The following is a 15,645-nucleotide window of genomic DNA, read 5'->3' on the forward strand; positions in this document are numbered from 1 at the left end:
TTTATATTGTATATTCTCTCTAAAATAGTCTTGTATGCTGCATTTCCCCTAAAACACGGTTTCTTAACCTGGCAACTTTGTCCTGTACACAATAGAGCCTGTACCCACCTCCTACTTCTTTCCTTCATTGTGACAACCAACAATGTCTCCACACATGCCCAGATATTCTGAAATACCCCCCCCGGGGGGGGGTAGGGGCAAAATCGCCCCTGGCTGAGAACTGCTGCCCTAAATATATTAGAGAATAGGAGCGATAATGCAAATTGATAAGACTCTAGGAGAGAGTAGGACAAATGCAAAGGGTTGTTTTGTTTTATTAAGGACTTTGAAATAATTAAAAAGGAAAGTGTCCGGTTCAAACATGTGCCCTTAAACAAGCATCAAAAGGTGTACATATCTTATAAGAAGATCACTTTATCAAGTTATTTTGTGATCGTTCTGAGTTATTTTGTAATCATTCCAAGGAAATGTCACAAAAGAAATCAGACTTAATCCTTTTTTTTTTTTTTCTAGAATATATTTTTAGGTTCCTGAAATCACCTATAAATAAGTGGATCTTTATTTCAGAAAGCCGTCATGGAAGAAATCAGACTAAATTAACAGTTTTTTTGTTTTGTTTTGTTTTGCCTTTCGTAGACTACCTAGCAGATTCTTGAAACTGATGGATTACAAGGTTAAATAATCTTGCCAATGTTTTAAGAGAATGAGTTTTCATTTTTTTGTTTGTTTGTTTGTTTTACTCTGCACACACACACACACCTTTGTGGAACAATGATTGTCAGGACATTTTAGCTTTTCTGTTGAGGGTACTTTTAGCTTTCTTATTGCCATTATTGCCATCAGTTACCTGCCAGACAACTAGTAAATTTTTTTTTTTTTTTTTTGTCTTTTTGCCATTTCTTGGGCCGCTCCCGCAGCATATGGAGGTTCCCAGGCTAGGGGTCTAATTTGAGCTGTAGCCACCGGCCACACCAGAGCCACAGCAATGCGGGATCCGAGCCGCGTCTGCGACCTACACCACAGCTCACGGCAACGCCAGATCGTTAACCCACTGAGCAAGGGCAGGGATCGAACCTGCAACCTCATGGTTCCTAGTCGGATTCGTTAACCACTGCGCCACAACGGGAACTCCTGTAATTTATTTTTTTACCTTCTGTATGATAGCTCCCTGGACAGTGTAACCCTCGGAAGTGTCTTAGAGTCACAGTTATTTCACCTGGTGACTCTGAAGTAGTAGATTGACTCTGGCCTTCATCTTTTCTTCACTTTTCCCTTTTCCACATAGCAGCAGCCGTTGATTCAGCAGACCGAAGTCCTCGGCCCACCTCTGCACCAGCCATTGCTGAGAGTCAGGTCACAGAAGGCAGCGTCCCAGGTGCACCTGTTAAAAAGGTACAGAAGGAAGTAGTGAAGGTCGAAGTGAAAGAGGAAGAAGTGCCACCTGAGCAAGCTGAGCCTGAACCCACGGAAGAGTGGAAGGTAGGTCATGAGTCCAAATGGCTAGCTCATTCACTTTCTGGTTCAGAAGTGTCAACTAACTCGTTGACCAGGAAAGTTCTCAAAGCATTGGTTTCTGTAGAATCCTAACAAAGTTATTTCTTCCTCACTCTTTCTGAAAGAAGGTCTCTCCCATTAAGCTGTGAAATATTTTCTTAGAATTATGTCATGAAGACTATAAGCTATCCCAGGAGCCCCTGCTGTGGTGCAGTGGGATGTGCGGCGTCTTGGAAGTGCTGGGACTTGAGTTTGATCCCCTGGCCCGGCACAGTGGGTTGCCACACCTTCGGCTTAGGTAGCGACTACAGCTCAGATCTGATCCCTGGCCTGGGAACTCCGTATGCTACAGGGCAGCCAAAAAAAAAAAAAAAAAAAAAAGACCATAAGCTATCCCAGAAGTTTTCAAGTGACCCACAACTTTATCCAACTTAAGTCTTAAAAAAATGACTCTGATGAGGTCCTACTCTATAGCATAGGGAACTATCTCTTGGGATAGACTATGATGGAAGATACTATAAACAAGGAAATGTGTATATATATATATGTGTGTGACTTGGTCACTTTGCTGTACAGCAGAAATTTGCATGACACTGTAAGTCAGCTATGCTTTGATAATAAAAAACTTAATAAAAGACTGAACAAAAATGAGTCCATAAAACGCACCAGCACTGCAATCATCTGCTTTTAAAAATAAATTTTACTCATCCAAAAGGAATCTCTACATTCCTTTTTAAGAGTAAGCTCTGCTAGTAGGACAAAAATGTAATTTGATTTCCTAAGATGGATATATGTGTAACATATCCAGAGAATGTCCAGATACTATAGAAAGCACATCTGTGTGGTTGTTCAAATCTTAAATAGTTTACAAAAGGAAAAGATCTATTATGTAGGAGAGCTTATGCTACTGAGTTGCTTACAGTTCTGAAGTGATTGTACCCACAGTCACTGAACCTTGCAGAAAAATATCACCAATTTAATTGGCAGATTTCCCAGGAGTAACAGTACCTGGACTGATGTTGATAAGCTTTTAAAAATACATTTAGGAGTTCCCATCGTGGCTTAGCAGTTAACGAATCTACCTAGTGTCCATGAGGACATGGATTTGATCCCTGGCATTGCTCAGTGGATCGAGGATCTGGCATTGCCGTGAGCTGTGGTGTAGGTTGCAGACACGGCTCAGCTCTGGTGTTCCTGTGGCTGTGGTGTAGGCCAGCGGCTACAACTGCAAGTGGACTCCTAGCCTGGGAACCTCCATATACTGTGGGTGTGGCCCTTAAAAAAATACATAAATAAATAAAGCAAAAAATAAATAAAAATACATTTAAATGGTGATGGAGTTGAGATGTCAGTTTAGATTTATTGAAGTAAATACAAGTCTCATTGTTGACAAAAGGAATTAATTGAAACAGTCTTTATAAGAAAAACTATTTTTAAAAAATTTTATTATAGTCGATTTACAATATTCTGTCAATTTCTGCTATACAGCAATGTGACCCAGTTACACATATACATACATTGTTTTTCTCACATTATCCTCATCATGCTCCATCACAAGTGGCTGGATACAGTTCCCTTAGCTACACAGCAGGATCTCATTGCCTATCCACTCCAAATGCAATATGTCTTTTAAGAAATTTCAAACTATGTCAGATCTTAGTAAGTGCTTTCACCTTGGCAGATGGATTAATCCTGTTCCTTTGGAGCCAGTTTGATATCTAATTAATCTGTAGAGCAGTGGGCAATCTGGCTCTGTTTTAATAGTATTAAAGAAAAATTATTCACATATAGTTTTTACTGTCCTTTGGGACCAACTTGAGTCCAGAGGGAAGGGGGACAGTTGAGTGAATAATCGGTGTCTGCATTTTTGTATCTAACCCCATGCGTGTGATTCAGTACCAGGTTTGGTGCCTTTCTGATGTTAGACTATCTCGGTTTTTAATGTTGGAGTAGCTCACCTGTCACTTTTGACCATTCCTCCATTTATGATACTAACTGGAAAGTGTTGGATTGCTGGAATTGGCAAGGGAATCTTCTTGGTGACTAAGATTCCTTTGGCTTTCCGCTAACTTCTTTGTTCTTTTGCCTATATGGCAGACACAAATACCTTCAAGAATAGGTTCCCTTTCCTCTTGGGGCCTCAGCAGAGTGGAGGGATCACTTCCTGTTATATGCTCACCTTTAAGTGCCAGTAGGGGATCTTCTTGCCAGTTAGTTCTATATAAATACATATTTTGAGATATTTGTGTTGAGACTGGACTGAAAGCCAACTCTGGTAACTTTCTACTACTGTAATGATAGTGATAGTTAAGGGTGACTCAGTTGATTTTAGTTGTAGCAGTTAGAAAATTAGTTACAGAATTTACCTGAAGTCGTATTTATTATATAAAGCAACAGTAGTAATAAAGTAGCCTCATATTGTGGAAATCTTATTATCAAACACTAATTTGGTGCCAGATAGAGATAACTTTTTGGCGTCTTGCAGGTGTGGAGATAGTACCGTTCCCAATGCATATCCTTAACTCAGTTAATATTCTCTGTAGGAGCATACCCAGAACTACTTTTGCTAACTTGGTCTCCATTCTTTTTTTTTTTTTTTGGCTTTTTAGGGCCACACCTGTGGCATATGGAGGTTCCCAGGCTAAGGGTCCAATCAGAGCTGTAGCTGCCAGCCTACATCACAGCCACGGCAACACCAGATCCGAGCCACGTCTGTGACCTACACCACAGCTCACAGCAATGTCAAATTCATTTCCACTGAGCCACGATAGGAACTCCATTGTTCTCCATTCTTAGATTGAAGCAGAGGCTCTCAATTTCTTGCTGTTGGATTGCTAAGGACCCAAGGCAAAAGTCATTATTCTTTTAAACAAGTAATTTAAGCTTTATTAAATAATTCAAAACTACCATTTCCTAAACATTCACAACTCCATGAAGATATTACCTCCATTTTATCAATAAAAAACTTAAACTCAGAGAGGTGGAATAACTTGCTAATGGCCACTGAGATTCAGAGTAGAAATGGCCCAAATTGTTAATTACCCCAGTAGTTAAAAGGGCTCTAGCCAAAAAATAAATAAATAAAGAAGAAGAAGAAAGGAAGTTCCTATTGTGGCTTAGAGGGTTAAGAATCCAGCTAGTATCCCTGAGGATGAGGGTTCGATCCCTGGCCCCGCTTGGTGGGTTAAAAATCCGATGTTGCCACAAGCTGTGGCATAGGTCACAGATGTGGCTTGGATCCCACATCTTGATTTGGCCCTTAGTAAAAACTTTCTTCTCATTTTGATAGATCCAGGGCTTTAGGTGCTGTTCACTCTATTACGCTTTCTCTTAACAGTCTGTTTTTTAAAATTTATGCTGACTCCATTTTAGGTATATAAAATAACTTATTCTAAAGGTATTTCAAAGTCAGGCAGGAGGCCTTAGTTACTCTCTTCCTACTATTGAAGATGGATCTTGCCCCCCTACCAAACACATCCGTCCAACTCCCTGGAGAAGAGATTACAGTGTGTTGAATGTTGCAGCTGAGCCCTGTGTGTGCTTATTTATAAATCAGCCTTGGAAGTAATTGCATGTAACAGTTTGGATTGAGTTTATTTTGATGTTTTGTTGTCTAATAAACTCGAGGGTGAAACTGCCTCCTTAAATATATTGATCAACTAACAAAATTTTTTGTAACACCAGCTTGGTGTCATAGGTGGTTTATTTTATGTGTGCTTTAACTGTAAAGATTTTTTTTGTTTCTAACTGTCATGAATGTTGTACATTGCTATCTTTACGTGTAAAATTATTTTAAATGTTATTTAAAATACTTCTACATCATTTTTTAGAAAGCAAAACAAAAACATGGCTTTTTAAGCTTAAATTATTATTTTTAGGAGGTCCTTTTTAATAAATAAGTATAAAAATGTTTTCTTCATCAATGGAATAATCACCTTAATATTTTTTGACTCTTTGGCTGTCCGTATTACCTCTTCAGCCCTGAGAATGTGCTGGTGAACTAACAGATTGCCACTGAGAGCAGTGTCCTTCCCTGTAACACTCCCTATAAGATGGCATCATTATGACTATATATCAGCTTACTTTACAACCAGCCTAAAGATGCAGCTGATTTGGAAATGATGCTATTCCTTGAAACCTTTCTAACCAGAAATGTTTTTACCACTTTATTTCTTAAATGTAGGTGGAAAAAACCCACATCGAGGTCACAGTACCCATCTCAAATGGTGACCAAACACAGGTTTGTGCCAAAAGGCCACTTGTTCCTTTTCCTTTCCCTCCCCAATTTTTTTTTCTCCCCTACTCCCCTACTCCTCAAAAAACTTCAATGAGCCAATATTTTATCATTTTTCTTTCTTTTTTTAATAATGGCAAAGCAGAAGCTTGCAGAAAAACCTGAAGATCTGATAAGAATGAGGAAGGTTAGCCATTTTTCAGTTTCACAAAATCACATTACCATCACTCATGCTGACTTTCACAGTGCATTAAAAAGACAGTGATCCATTCTTTTCATTGATTTCTCTTAATCCAAAATTACTTTCAAAGAGCAAAGATGCACTTGAGTATATATATATATGCACATGCATACACACATGTATAACAAAGAAATTGTACTCCTATACTATATATTGAATATTTTCATTAAAATAAACTTTCCAGTAGGAAAATATCTCTTTAAACACAATGAAATAATTAGTGAAGGCCAAACCTATCCTTAATATTTAAACTTCATAAGAAATATTTCAGAGTTCCCATCGTAGCGCAGTGGTTAACGAATCTGACTAGGAACCATAAGTTTGCGGGTTCAGTCCCTGACCTTGCTCAGTGGGTTGAGGATCCCGCGTTGCCATGAGCTGTGGTGTAGGTTGCAGACATGGCTTGGATCCTGAGTTGCTGTGGCTCTGGCATAGGCTGATGGCTACGGCTCCAATTAGCCCCCTAGCCTGGGAACCTCCATATGCTGTTGGAGTGGCCCAAGAAATGGCAAAAAGACAGAAAAAAAAAAAAGTAAGAAAAAGAAAAAAAGAAATATTTCGCAGTGGCACCATATACTTGGAATCACTGACAATATTTTATGCGTGTTTATTATGAAAACTTTCATAGCATCACCTCCCAGTATTGCTGATAATGATGGGTTTGGCTATTGTGTGTCTCATTTTTCCTAACCATAGAGTAGGATGAATTAGTTCTTAAACAGAAGAATATTGACTAATTGTGTATAAGATGTCCTTAGATCTTTTTTTTTTAAAAAACCTCTTTTTTTTTTTTTTTTTGTCTTTTTGGCATTTCTTGGGCCACTCCCGAGGCATATGGAGGTTCCCAGGCTAGGGGTCTAATCGGAGCTGTAGCTGCCAGTCTACGCCAGAGCCACAGCAATGTGGGATCCGAGCTGCATCTGCAACCTGCACCACAACTCACGGCAACGCCGGATCGTTAACCCACTGAGCAAGGGCAGGGATCGAACCCGCAACCTCATGGTTCCTAGTCGGATTCGTTAACCACTGTGCCATGACAGGAACACCCTTAGATCTTTCTTATGAAAGGTATTAGAGATGCACACACTGCCATATTACTAAATTGACATGATGTTCAAAAAGATAAATAATGTTTTAGCTTTCTTTCTCTACTCCATGGAACATGGAGTTTCCAGGCGTCTTAATGTCATGCATTTTAAGATAACCCTCAAAAAGCTGTTTCAAAAATGAACATAAAACAGCTTGTTATGTAAGAAACCAATGAAGCCAGGAGCACTGTCTAAGTAACATCATTGCATTCTTCCATCATTCATGAGCAAGATCATCCATTTTCTAGTTGTAATCGTGTCCTCTGTGTGTCCTTGTGGTTCTGTGACCATCTCATGTTGGCATATGCTGCGCTTGTGAACATTTAATTTTGAATATTTTTTTGATTTGCCAATTTGCAGTTTTTTCCCGCAAGAACAACATTTTAATTTTTTATGCTTTTCTGTTTTTCCCTCTTTCATTTTCACAGAAAAAGAGAGAGAGACTAGATGGTGAAAACATTTATATCAGACATAGCAATTTAATGTTGGAGGTTTGTATGAACTTGAAGCTTATTCCAGTTGGTTGCCTGTAACCTTCTGCATTCTTTGCTGATCCCCCTTCTTTCTACGCTGCATTTGGTTTTGCATGCCATTGCATGAGAGAATTTTAGGTTTAAAATGCTTTTGCATGTTGGTAAACATGAAGATATGCAACCATTTCTCCTTCTGACTTTTTAGTTTCCATCTCTCATACTTATCTAAAAAATATATGATTGGGACTACCTCTGCATCCCATGGTTCCATTGTTATGCCCACATTTAGAAAGTACTACATTAATGTTTGAAAGTTCCTTGAGGAGTTCTCCTGTGGTGCAGTGGGGTAAGGATCTGGTGGTGTCACTGCAGTGCCTTGGGTCACTGCTGTGGCATGGGTTCCATCCCTGGCCAGGGAACTTCCTTATGCTGCAGGACATGGCCCCCCCAAAAAAGTTCCTTGAATTATCCAAGAGTATAAACCCCTATATGTTTCAAGCATCAAATTTGCACAATTTTTTCATCTTTTGAATTGAGAGAGTATGGAAAAGTAGGAGAAATGATCACAATTCAAAATGGACTTAAAATTTTGAGAATACCAGAAAATGACAGAACAGTGAGAAAAAAAAAGTAAGATACAGGGAGGAAAGGAGAGAGGCTAGCATCTAATGAGTAGTTAGTATGATAGAAAATAGTTTAATTATAAAACAAGCTTGGAAATTAATACAACATTGTAGATCAACTATACTTCAATGAAATTTTAAGGGGTTCCTACTGTGGTGTAGTGGTTAAGAATCCAACTGCAGCAGCTTGGGTTGCTGCTGAGGCTCAGGTTCAATACCTGACCTGGCGCAGTGAGTTAAGGATCCCACATTGCTGCAGCTGTGGCCTAGGTTGCAGCTGCAGCTCAGATTCAGTCCCTGGCCCAGGAACTTCCTATGCCACAGGTATGGCAAAAAAAGAAAGAAGGCAGGGGGAGAGAGAGAAAGAAGAAGGAAGGAAGGAAAAAAACAAAAACAAGACTATGAGAGTATGGAATTTTTATTTTAAAGAGAAAATTGAGGCTTAAAGAAATTAAATAATTTCGGAGTTCCCATTGTGACTCAGCAGAAACAAATCTGACTGGCATCCATGAGGATACAGGTTTGATCCCTGGCCTTGCTCAGTAGGTTAAGAATCCGGCGTTGCCATGATCTGTGGTATAGGTCGCAGACTCAGCTCGGATCCCATGTGGCTGTGGCTGTGGCGTAAGCTGGCAGCTACAGCTCTGATTCAACCCCTAGCCTGGGAACCTCCTTATGCTGCAAGTGCAGCCCTAAAAAGACAAAAGACCAAAAAAAAAAAAAAGAGAGAGAGAGAAAGAAATTAAGTAATTTCCCTGTGGTTATAGAGCTGGTAAATTTGTAAAGCTAGGAGTTGAGTTAGGGTCTATTTAACTGTATTAAACTGTACCTTTTTTTCTACTCAGAAATACAGCATACTATCTGCTATGGGATTTGCAAGGTCATTTTCCCTATATTCATTTGCAAAGTCACTTTCCTATATTCAACATTGTTCCAGTTTTTACCAGACCTATATTATTATACTTTATCTAGTTTTGGGGTCCATATTAGATAAGGAAATTTAAAACTAAGTAGATGATTAGAGGAACATTATGAGGAAAAATTAAGGAGTTATTCTGCGAAAAAAATAGGCCATGTTAGTTTACACATCAGAAAAACTCTTGTCTGGAAGCTGATGACATAATTATCTTACAGCTCCACTCAAAATAGAACCAAAAGAAATGGGTATAAATTCTGACATCAAGGATTTAACTTAGGTACAAAGTAAATACATAGGAAGAGATAAATGGTTCTTTCCTTCAGGAAGCGTACAGTGTGGGGACAAGTAGAAGAGAGAAACCATAAACAAGTAAACAAATACTGATAAAATGATTACAAGTTATTATAAAAGCTCTGAAGGAAATAGTATTCTGTGCTAATAAAAAGGATCTACTCTAAGACGGACCGGGAACTTGTCTCTGAAGAGGTAGCACTTAAGCTGAGACCTGAAAGATGAACATATATTAAATATGGTAAATATTACTAAACTGGAAATTTGAAGAAACCTTTTAAGACAGATCTCTCATAGCCTCCAGTAATTACTTAAGCTCATCTTATTCTTTGTCAATATATATTTTAAGTCCCTGCCAGGTATTAGGTACTTTGATAAAAATAATACAAATTATGGCCAGCTTTAACTAATCGTGTACTGTAGGGTGGGCACAAAACCAAGTGCTTTATATATGTTTCCCTCATGGAGCATGAAGTTTTCTTAGGCTGGACCCTAGGATATTTCAGATTTGGTAACTAGATCTCTTTGCTTTAGCTCATGAATAAAGCTAGACCAGAATGATTCCACATCTGAGATCAGGAAGAATAATAGATGTCAGTTGATCCCCTTCTGCTCAACAGTGTAACATCTCCCAATTCCAAACATGCCTGTTTCTTGATGAGTCCATCTTTAATGCTGCTTCCTCTTAACTGGAACCTATAGTACCAATCATATATTTGTTCTTTGTTCCATGAGGTGTGTTATGGCTTCTGAGACTCACAAAGTCCCTGTGCGTGATGTGTTTTTCCCAGCATTTCACTGACAGCCATGAGAAGGGATTTCTAAATAAGTGTGTGTTTGAAAATTAAAATTACTAACCACCTTTTGAGAATATTTTCTATTTAATGATGTGTTTGGTTTAATTGCTGCTAAAACTATAGGATGATAGACATCAAAAAAGTGTCTAACCTGGAAACAGCCAAAGTAATTTGGCTAACCATCATTCTCTAGTATTGTAAAAGTCCCTTAAGGGAGTTCTCTCAAGTTATCTGTCACTCTAGCAGATTTTTCTTTTTAAGCATTCCCTCCTCTCCCTATTCCTACCCCATCCCAACTAATGCTTTGTTCTGGCACAGATAAGGTCGAGTTCATTTTTAGATCTACCGCCTCCTCCTCCATCTCCCAAAGAGAACCTGTGGCAAGTGTCTGTGACAAATTGTATTTGAAACAGCTCCCTTTGAGATCTTAATTTTACTCTGTGCTCTCACAGGTTTCCAACAAAGCCAGCTAAGAAGGATGGAGAAAGCTCCCTCAGAAGCTACTGATTTTATTGAAATATTTATTTTCTCAGGTTCCAAGGCAATCAAAAGCTAGGCAAGAAGAGTAACAAATTACCAGTCTCTCACAGTCAGGGAGTTCTGGTTTTATCTTAGCATCTCTTGCTCATTTTTGTGTGGCTCCATTCACACTGTTAGCCCTCCCAAATATGTTTAGTTGTTCTTGGCCCAAACAGATTTGATTTTGTCAGGAGCTGGGTCACAGGGCCATGCATGCCTGGTGGGTCTCAGTTGTTCAGCTTACTACTGAGTCTTTGACCGACCTTGTTCCTGCTTTTCTTTAGCTAGTCAACATGCTTTTCTTGCTTTCAGCTAGAACAAAAGTGCAAACTGTTGCTTCCCCACGGAGAAGCCCTTATTCATGAGTTACACTCACATTTCATTGCAGCAAGCAAGAGGTACTCTTATGGGGGAGTTACAGGATTGCCTTTTTGGGGTTAGTTTTCTTTTTGATCTCAAAACAAATGTGCATGGTTCAGTCTTGCAAAACTAAAAAGAATAAACTATTAAATCAATTTTCTGAATGAATATCTCCAGAATCAAAATTGTGTCATGTGTCTCACTGATTTCTTTTTATGTTGTTTTTCTTCTTGACATTGCTTTTGAAGAAAATTTACTTATTTGAAGCCTATATTGTCCCAGGAAAAACTTTTTGAACAAATTTTTATTTAAAAGAGTTCCTTCCTCCTGCCCCACATAAATGAGGCCATTTCCCACAGAACCGAAAAAGAAAAACAAAAAGAGAGAGAGAGAGAGAGAGAGAAAGAGAGAGAGAGAAAGACTAATCCTAAAATTCACACAGCATATTAGGAGATATATTTAGTATTATGCTTTTCTTGGATACAGAGCTGCCTTGATATAAACACAGAATTTTTAGCAGTCATCAAGTGACAGGCTCCCACATGTTTTGATTTCAAGCATAGCTCTTTTGAATTTTTTTGAAGAAATATGTTGGATAAAGAACATTTGAGTTTTTGTCTTCCTGTTGTATTTCTCATATTATTTCTGGCCAAGTTACTCTTTTGAGAGTTGTTTTATGCCTCCTGTTACATAAACTTGAAGGTTATTTTCATATTATTTCTACTTTATTAACCTAGTTTTGATCATTTTTCCCTGGAATATCCCTATAAGAGCTTACCTTTCATTGTCCAGCATTCAGATTTGCGGAAACAGTTGAGTTATTTTAAGTTGTCAAGGAGACATGAAGGTATGTGACAAGTTCTTGTTAAACTCTCCCCATCCACTGATGATTCCTGGAAGTCGGTCCCTATTTTGAATTGTACTTAGGGATGAAGTGAAGCTGTCAGAAGCTGGAAAACAAGGCTTTTAGTTTGTGTGAATATTACTGACAAAGAAAAAAAGCCATTATATTGTATACCCCTGAGTAATTATTCAGAGATAAAAACAACCTGCTCTGGAGGCTTGAGCCAGGAATTTCAGTAATTAAATTCTTGTATCAAGAAAGGGCTATTCCTGTTTACCAAAAAATCCAACAACAGCCACCTAATAATAGGAAAGTAAAACCAACTCCAGGTAGAGATAGAAGGATGCTGCACAAATGCAGCTCACCAAGGCAAGGCAGCCAGTGATGGGAGTTGAATCCTTCACCATGTCCTTCATTTAACAGTTTCTCCTTATCCACTGCTATCTCCATCCTGCCTGAGCTGAGCCTTAATCAGTTCCTGTCAAGCTGAGGCTCATTGAGTTGTTGGATCACCTGCTTGGGATGAGGAGTTGGAGATCTAGCGCTGTGTCATGATGGGAAGAAGAGTTGTAAAATTAAGGAGTGAGCTCTTTATGGGTTATATAACTGCTGAGAGCTGTGGGGTTATGATGCTTCACTGCTTCCAAGAAAAGCACTGTTATTTTTTTTTTTTAAGCAAGCAAATATACCATATTGTATATTTACAATTTGAATGCAATTTATGGATTAAGAACATTTATCCTGGATGTGGTGTATTTTCTACCAGTGCCCATAGTCTGTGATGGGCTTCCCATGGTGTGTGTTTTTTCCCTAGTATTTATTGTTTTGCATCTTTGTCCTTTTAACTGTAGGATTTAGATAAAAGTCAAGAAGAGATCAAAAAACATCATGCCAGCATCAGTGAGCTGAAAAAGAACTTCATGGAATCTGTACCAGAACCACGGCCTAGTGAATGGGATAAACGCTTATCCACTCACTCTCCCTTTCGAACAATTAACATCAATGGGCAAATTCCTACAGGAGAAGGAGTGAGTACTTTGTCCATGAGACCAGTTGTGAGAATGAGTGAAATAAATGCTTGTGTGTATTGATATTCTGTATCTGAAAGTTTAGAGCTGAAGTTTAGCTTTGGTGCCTCACCAATTCATTCCAGTTTTGAAGCGTTCATAATCAAACACTTGTTTCTTAAGTTATGTGGACTACCCAGGCTATTTACGAGAGCCATTTAGAGCTACCAGAAGACAGTTAGGCCCTGAGAACTCTCTCTGGAGCTGCATGCTTCTGGCTAGTGTATGTTTACAAATTGACCATAAGCCAGTGGAACTTTATGTTCAAACTGTGCCTTCAAGGACCAGAGAGTTTACTAAATTTAGTAAAGCCAAAATTGGAAAGGGATAAGCATTTTTTAAAAACTTTGTTTGAACGTTTGCGCAACTTAGAAATGTCTGGAATGGGTGAGCATAATTATGTAACATAGAAGGGGGCCCCTAAGCCAGAGAATGCAGAATACTAAGTATTAATGATTCTATTTCAGTCTTAGAAGGACTGTTGATGATTTATTTTATCTTTATGAGTAGCATCAATTGTTTAACACACTGTTTTGTAAGATAGTCACAAATAGAGGATGCAAGAGAGATCTTTTAGAGACTGTTCTTTTTCTACTATCGATGTCATTACCTAATTTAGAAATCCTACACCTAAATAAATGAATCTGTGTAATGAGAATGTCTTAAAAGTTACCTTGGGCACATTTTCAAAAATTCTTTACTTAGTCTAGCCTTTACAGTTTAAGTATGTATATAAATAGTCACAGTGACTCAATGAGTGATTGTAATGATTTTTAAAGTATATGCTATTTTCCCCTCAAAACAATAGCAATTCTAGTTAAACTCTAGGTAAAATGACGTCTTAATGGTTTTTTAATATTTTGGTTTTATATTCAGAATTCGCAGTGAACTATCCAACTTATTGTTTAGTTCTGGAACTGGAGAAGATAAAAGTTGGTTCACAAAGGATTTTTTTATATTTTATAGTTTTATATTTTTCAAAATGTGATTGAAATTGACTAATGATTCTCCAAATGGGGTTGGTCCAGCTTCATCAAGAAGGCTGGCTAATTCCTAAATGATGGGCAGCTCAAGAGAGTTCCTAGGAATGATAGGATGCGGTTGTTCCTATTCACTGTCCTCTCAGCCTCCACTCGCTGGTATAAGTGGACATGGGTTGGGTATTCCAAATCTAAAGCATGTACTCTGAACTGGGACAGTGACTGCTTTCTGTAAGTCTGTGACTCCATGAGAAAGCACTTATCACTGCCTCGCCTGGCTAACCCTATCTGCAAACCATAACTGCATTATTTTCTCAAAGTTTTCTTTTTGACTCTGTGCAAGTAATAAAAGATGCTCAGTGGGTTAAGGATCCAGCGTTGCTGTGAGCTGCTTTGAAGAAAGTAACTTAGGACCCTCTTGGATGAGGATTGGTAAATTTGAACCAGTCTCCATTTCCAGAAAATACCTTCTATCTTAATAGAAACTCTCCAGAAACCATCTCAGGGCTAGATTTGGGAATGGCTGTTTCGTTATGTAGACTTTAAAGATAAGATGTTTATGGAGTTCCCTTCGTGGCTCAGTGGTTAACGAATCCGACTAGGAACCATGAGGTTGTGGGTTCGATCCCTGGCCTTGCTCAGTGGGTTAAGGATCCAGCATCGCTGTGAGCTGTAGTGTAGGTCCCAGACGTGGCTTGGATCCCGCGTTGCTGTGGCTGTGGCATAGGCCGGCAGCTGTAGCTCTGATTCGACCCCTAGCCTAGGAAACTCTGTATGCCGCGGGAGCTGCCCAAGAATGGCAAAAGGACAAAAAAAAAAAAAAGATAAGATGTTTATAAATTAAATTAGATCAATGAGGAGTACTTTAGTTCTAGGGTTATAATATTACCTCTCTAAATGAATGATGCAATAATTAAGAACTATATACTGTGATAATTCTACTTTCTGGCATATATTACTTTTTCTTTAATAATTAGGACAATATTTCTCTTCTCTGGGGATAGCTTTTCTACTTTTGACAGCATTGTTGTTGCATTGCAAGGCAACTGAATTTTATATAATTTGTGTGTGACCAGGTGAAGAAAACCTCTGTCCTTCCCTCGGAAAGAAAGGTTGGTGGGCCAGAGGTAAAGCTGCTGTTATGACTTGTGCTTCTCAGTCACAGTTTGCTCTTGTTATGGCACTAAGCAGATAATCTCCCCAGAACTGAACAGCAGCTGCTCAGTGATTTTTTTTTTTTTTTCTTTTGGCTATACTAGTAAATTCACACTCACCACCTTTTGACCTAACACAAAACATTTTCACTGCTGCAGCTTTTGCAGCTTTCAATTTGCTTATTTCTGCGCATGGCTGGTTGAAAAGCTGCATGAAGATGTAAATGTGTATTCAGAGAGAAAAACGAATTTAATTGTACCCTATTCTTTTTATGTTGTCTTTCTTCTTCCTTTTATTTTCTTTTAAAAATCATTATAATTTTGCATCCTTTCTTTTCCTTTTTTTTGCTGACCAGTCCCCCAGCTACTTTCTCCCTGATACATATCACTTAGGGGTGTGCAAAGAACCGGTGTCGAACTTCCAAACAGATCAGAGAAGGCTGGCTCAACTGAGAGAACTTAGAGCCAAGTTTTTCCTTTCATAGGAAACATCTGTCTTGACGGGATGGCAGAGTACAGAAATTGCCAGGGGCAAAAAAACTTCTCAATTGGACAAATGGG

The 15,645-nt window shown here is 38.6% G+C and overlaps 1 protein-coding gene across 48 annotated transcripts in view; it reads left to right on the forward strand.

The window, feature by feature from the left end:
• EPB41 (erythrocyte membrane protein band 4.1) overlaps nucleotides 1–15,645 on the forward strand; it is a 186,985-nt gene that overhangs the window by 132,152 nt on the left and 39,188 nt on the right. For 5 of the 48 annotated variants that reach the window (XM_021095691.1, XM_021095688.1, XM_013995895.2 and 2 more), the window contains exons 12-16: nucleotides 1,286–1,479; nucleotides 5,678–5,734; nucleotides 5,874–5,915; nucleotides 7,486–7,548; nucleotides 12,735–12,911. In XM_021095691.1, the coding sequence (XP_020951350.1) occupies nucleotides 1,286–1,479; nucleotides 5,678–5,734; nucleotides 5,874–5,915; nucleotides 7,486–7,548; nucleotides 12,735–12,911 (533 nt within the window). Of the gene's footprint in view, nucleotides 1–1,285; nucleotides 1,480–5,677; nucleotides 5,735–5,873; nucleotides 5,916–7,485; nucleotides 7,549–12,734; nucleotides 12,912–15,006; nucleotides 15,058–15,645 lie in introns of all 48 variants that reach the window. The other 43 variants (XM_021095695.1, XM_021095715.1, XM_013995845.2 and 40 more) reach the window with 18 other exon arrangements.

This window comes from Sus scrofa, chromosome 6 (genome assembly GCF_000003025.6).
Source record: "Sus scrofa isolate TJ Tabasco breed Duroc chromosome 6, Sscrofa11.1, whole genome shotgun sequence".
In the NCBI taxonomy this organism is placed as follows: Eukaryota; Metazoa; Chordata; class Mammalia; order Artiodactyla; family Suidae; genus Sus; species Sus scrofa.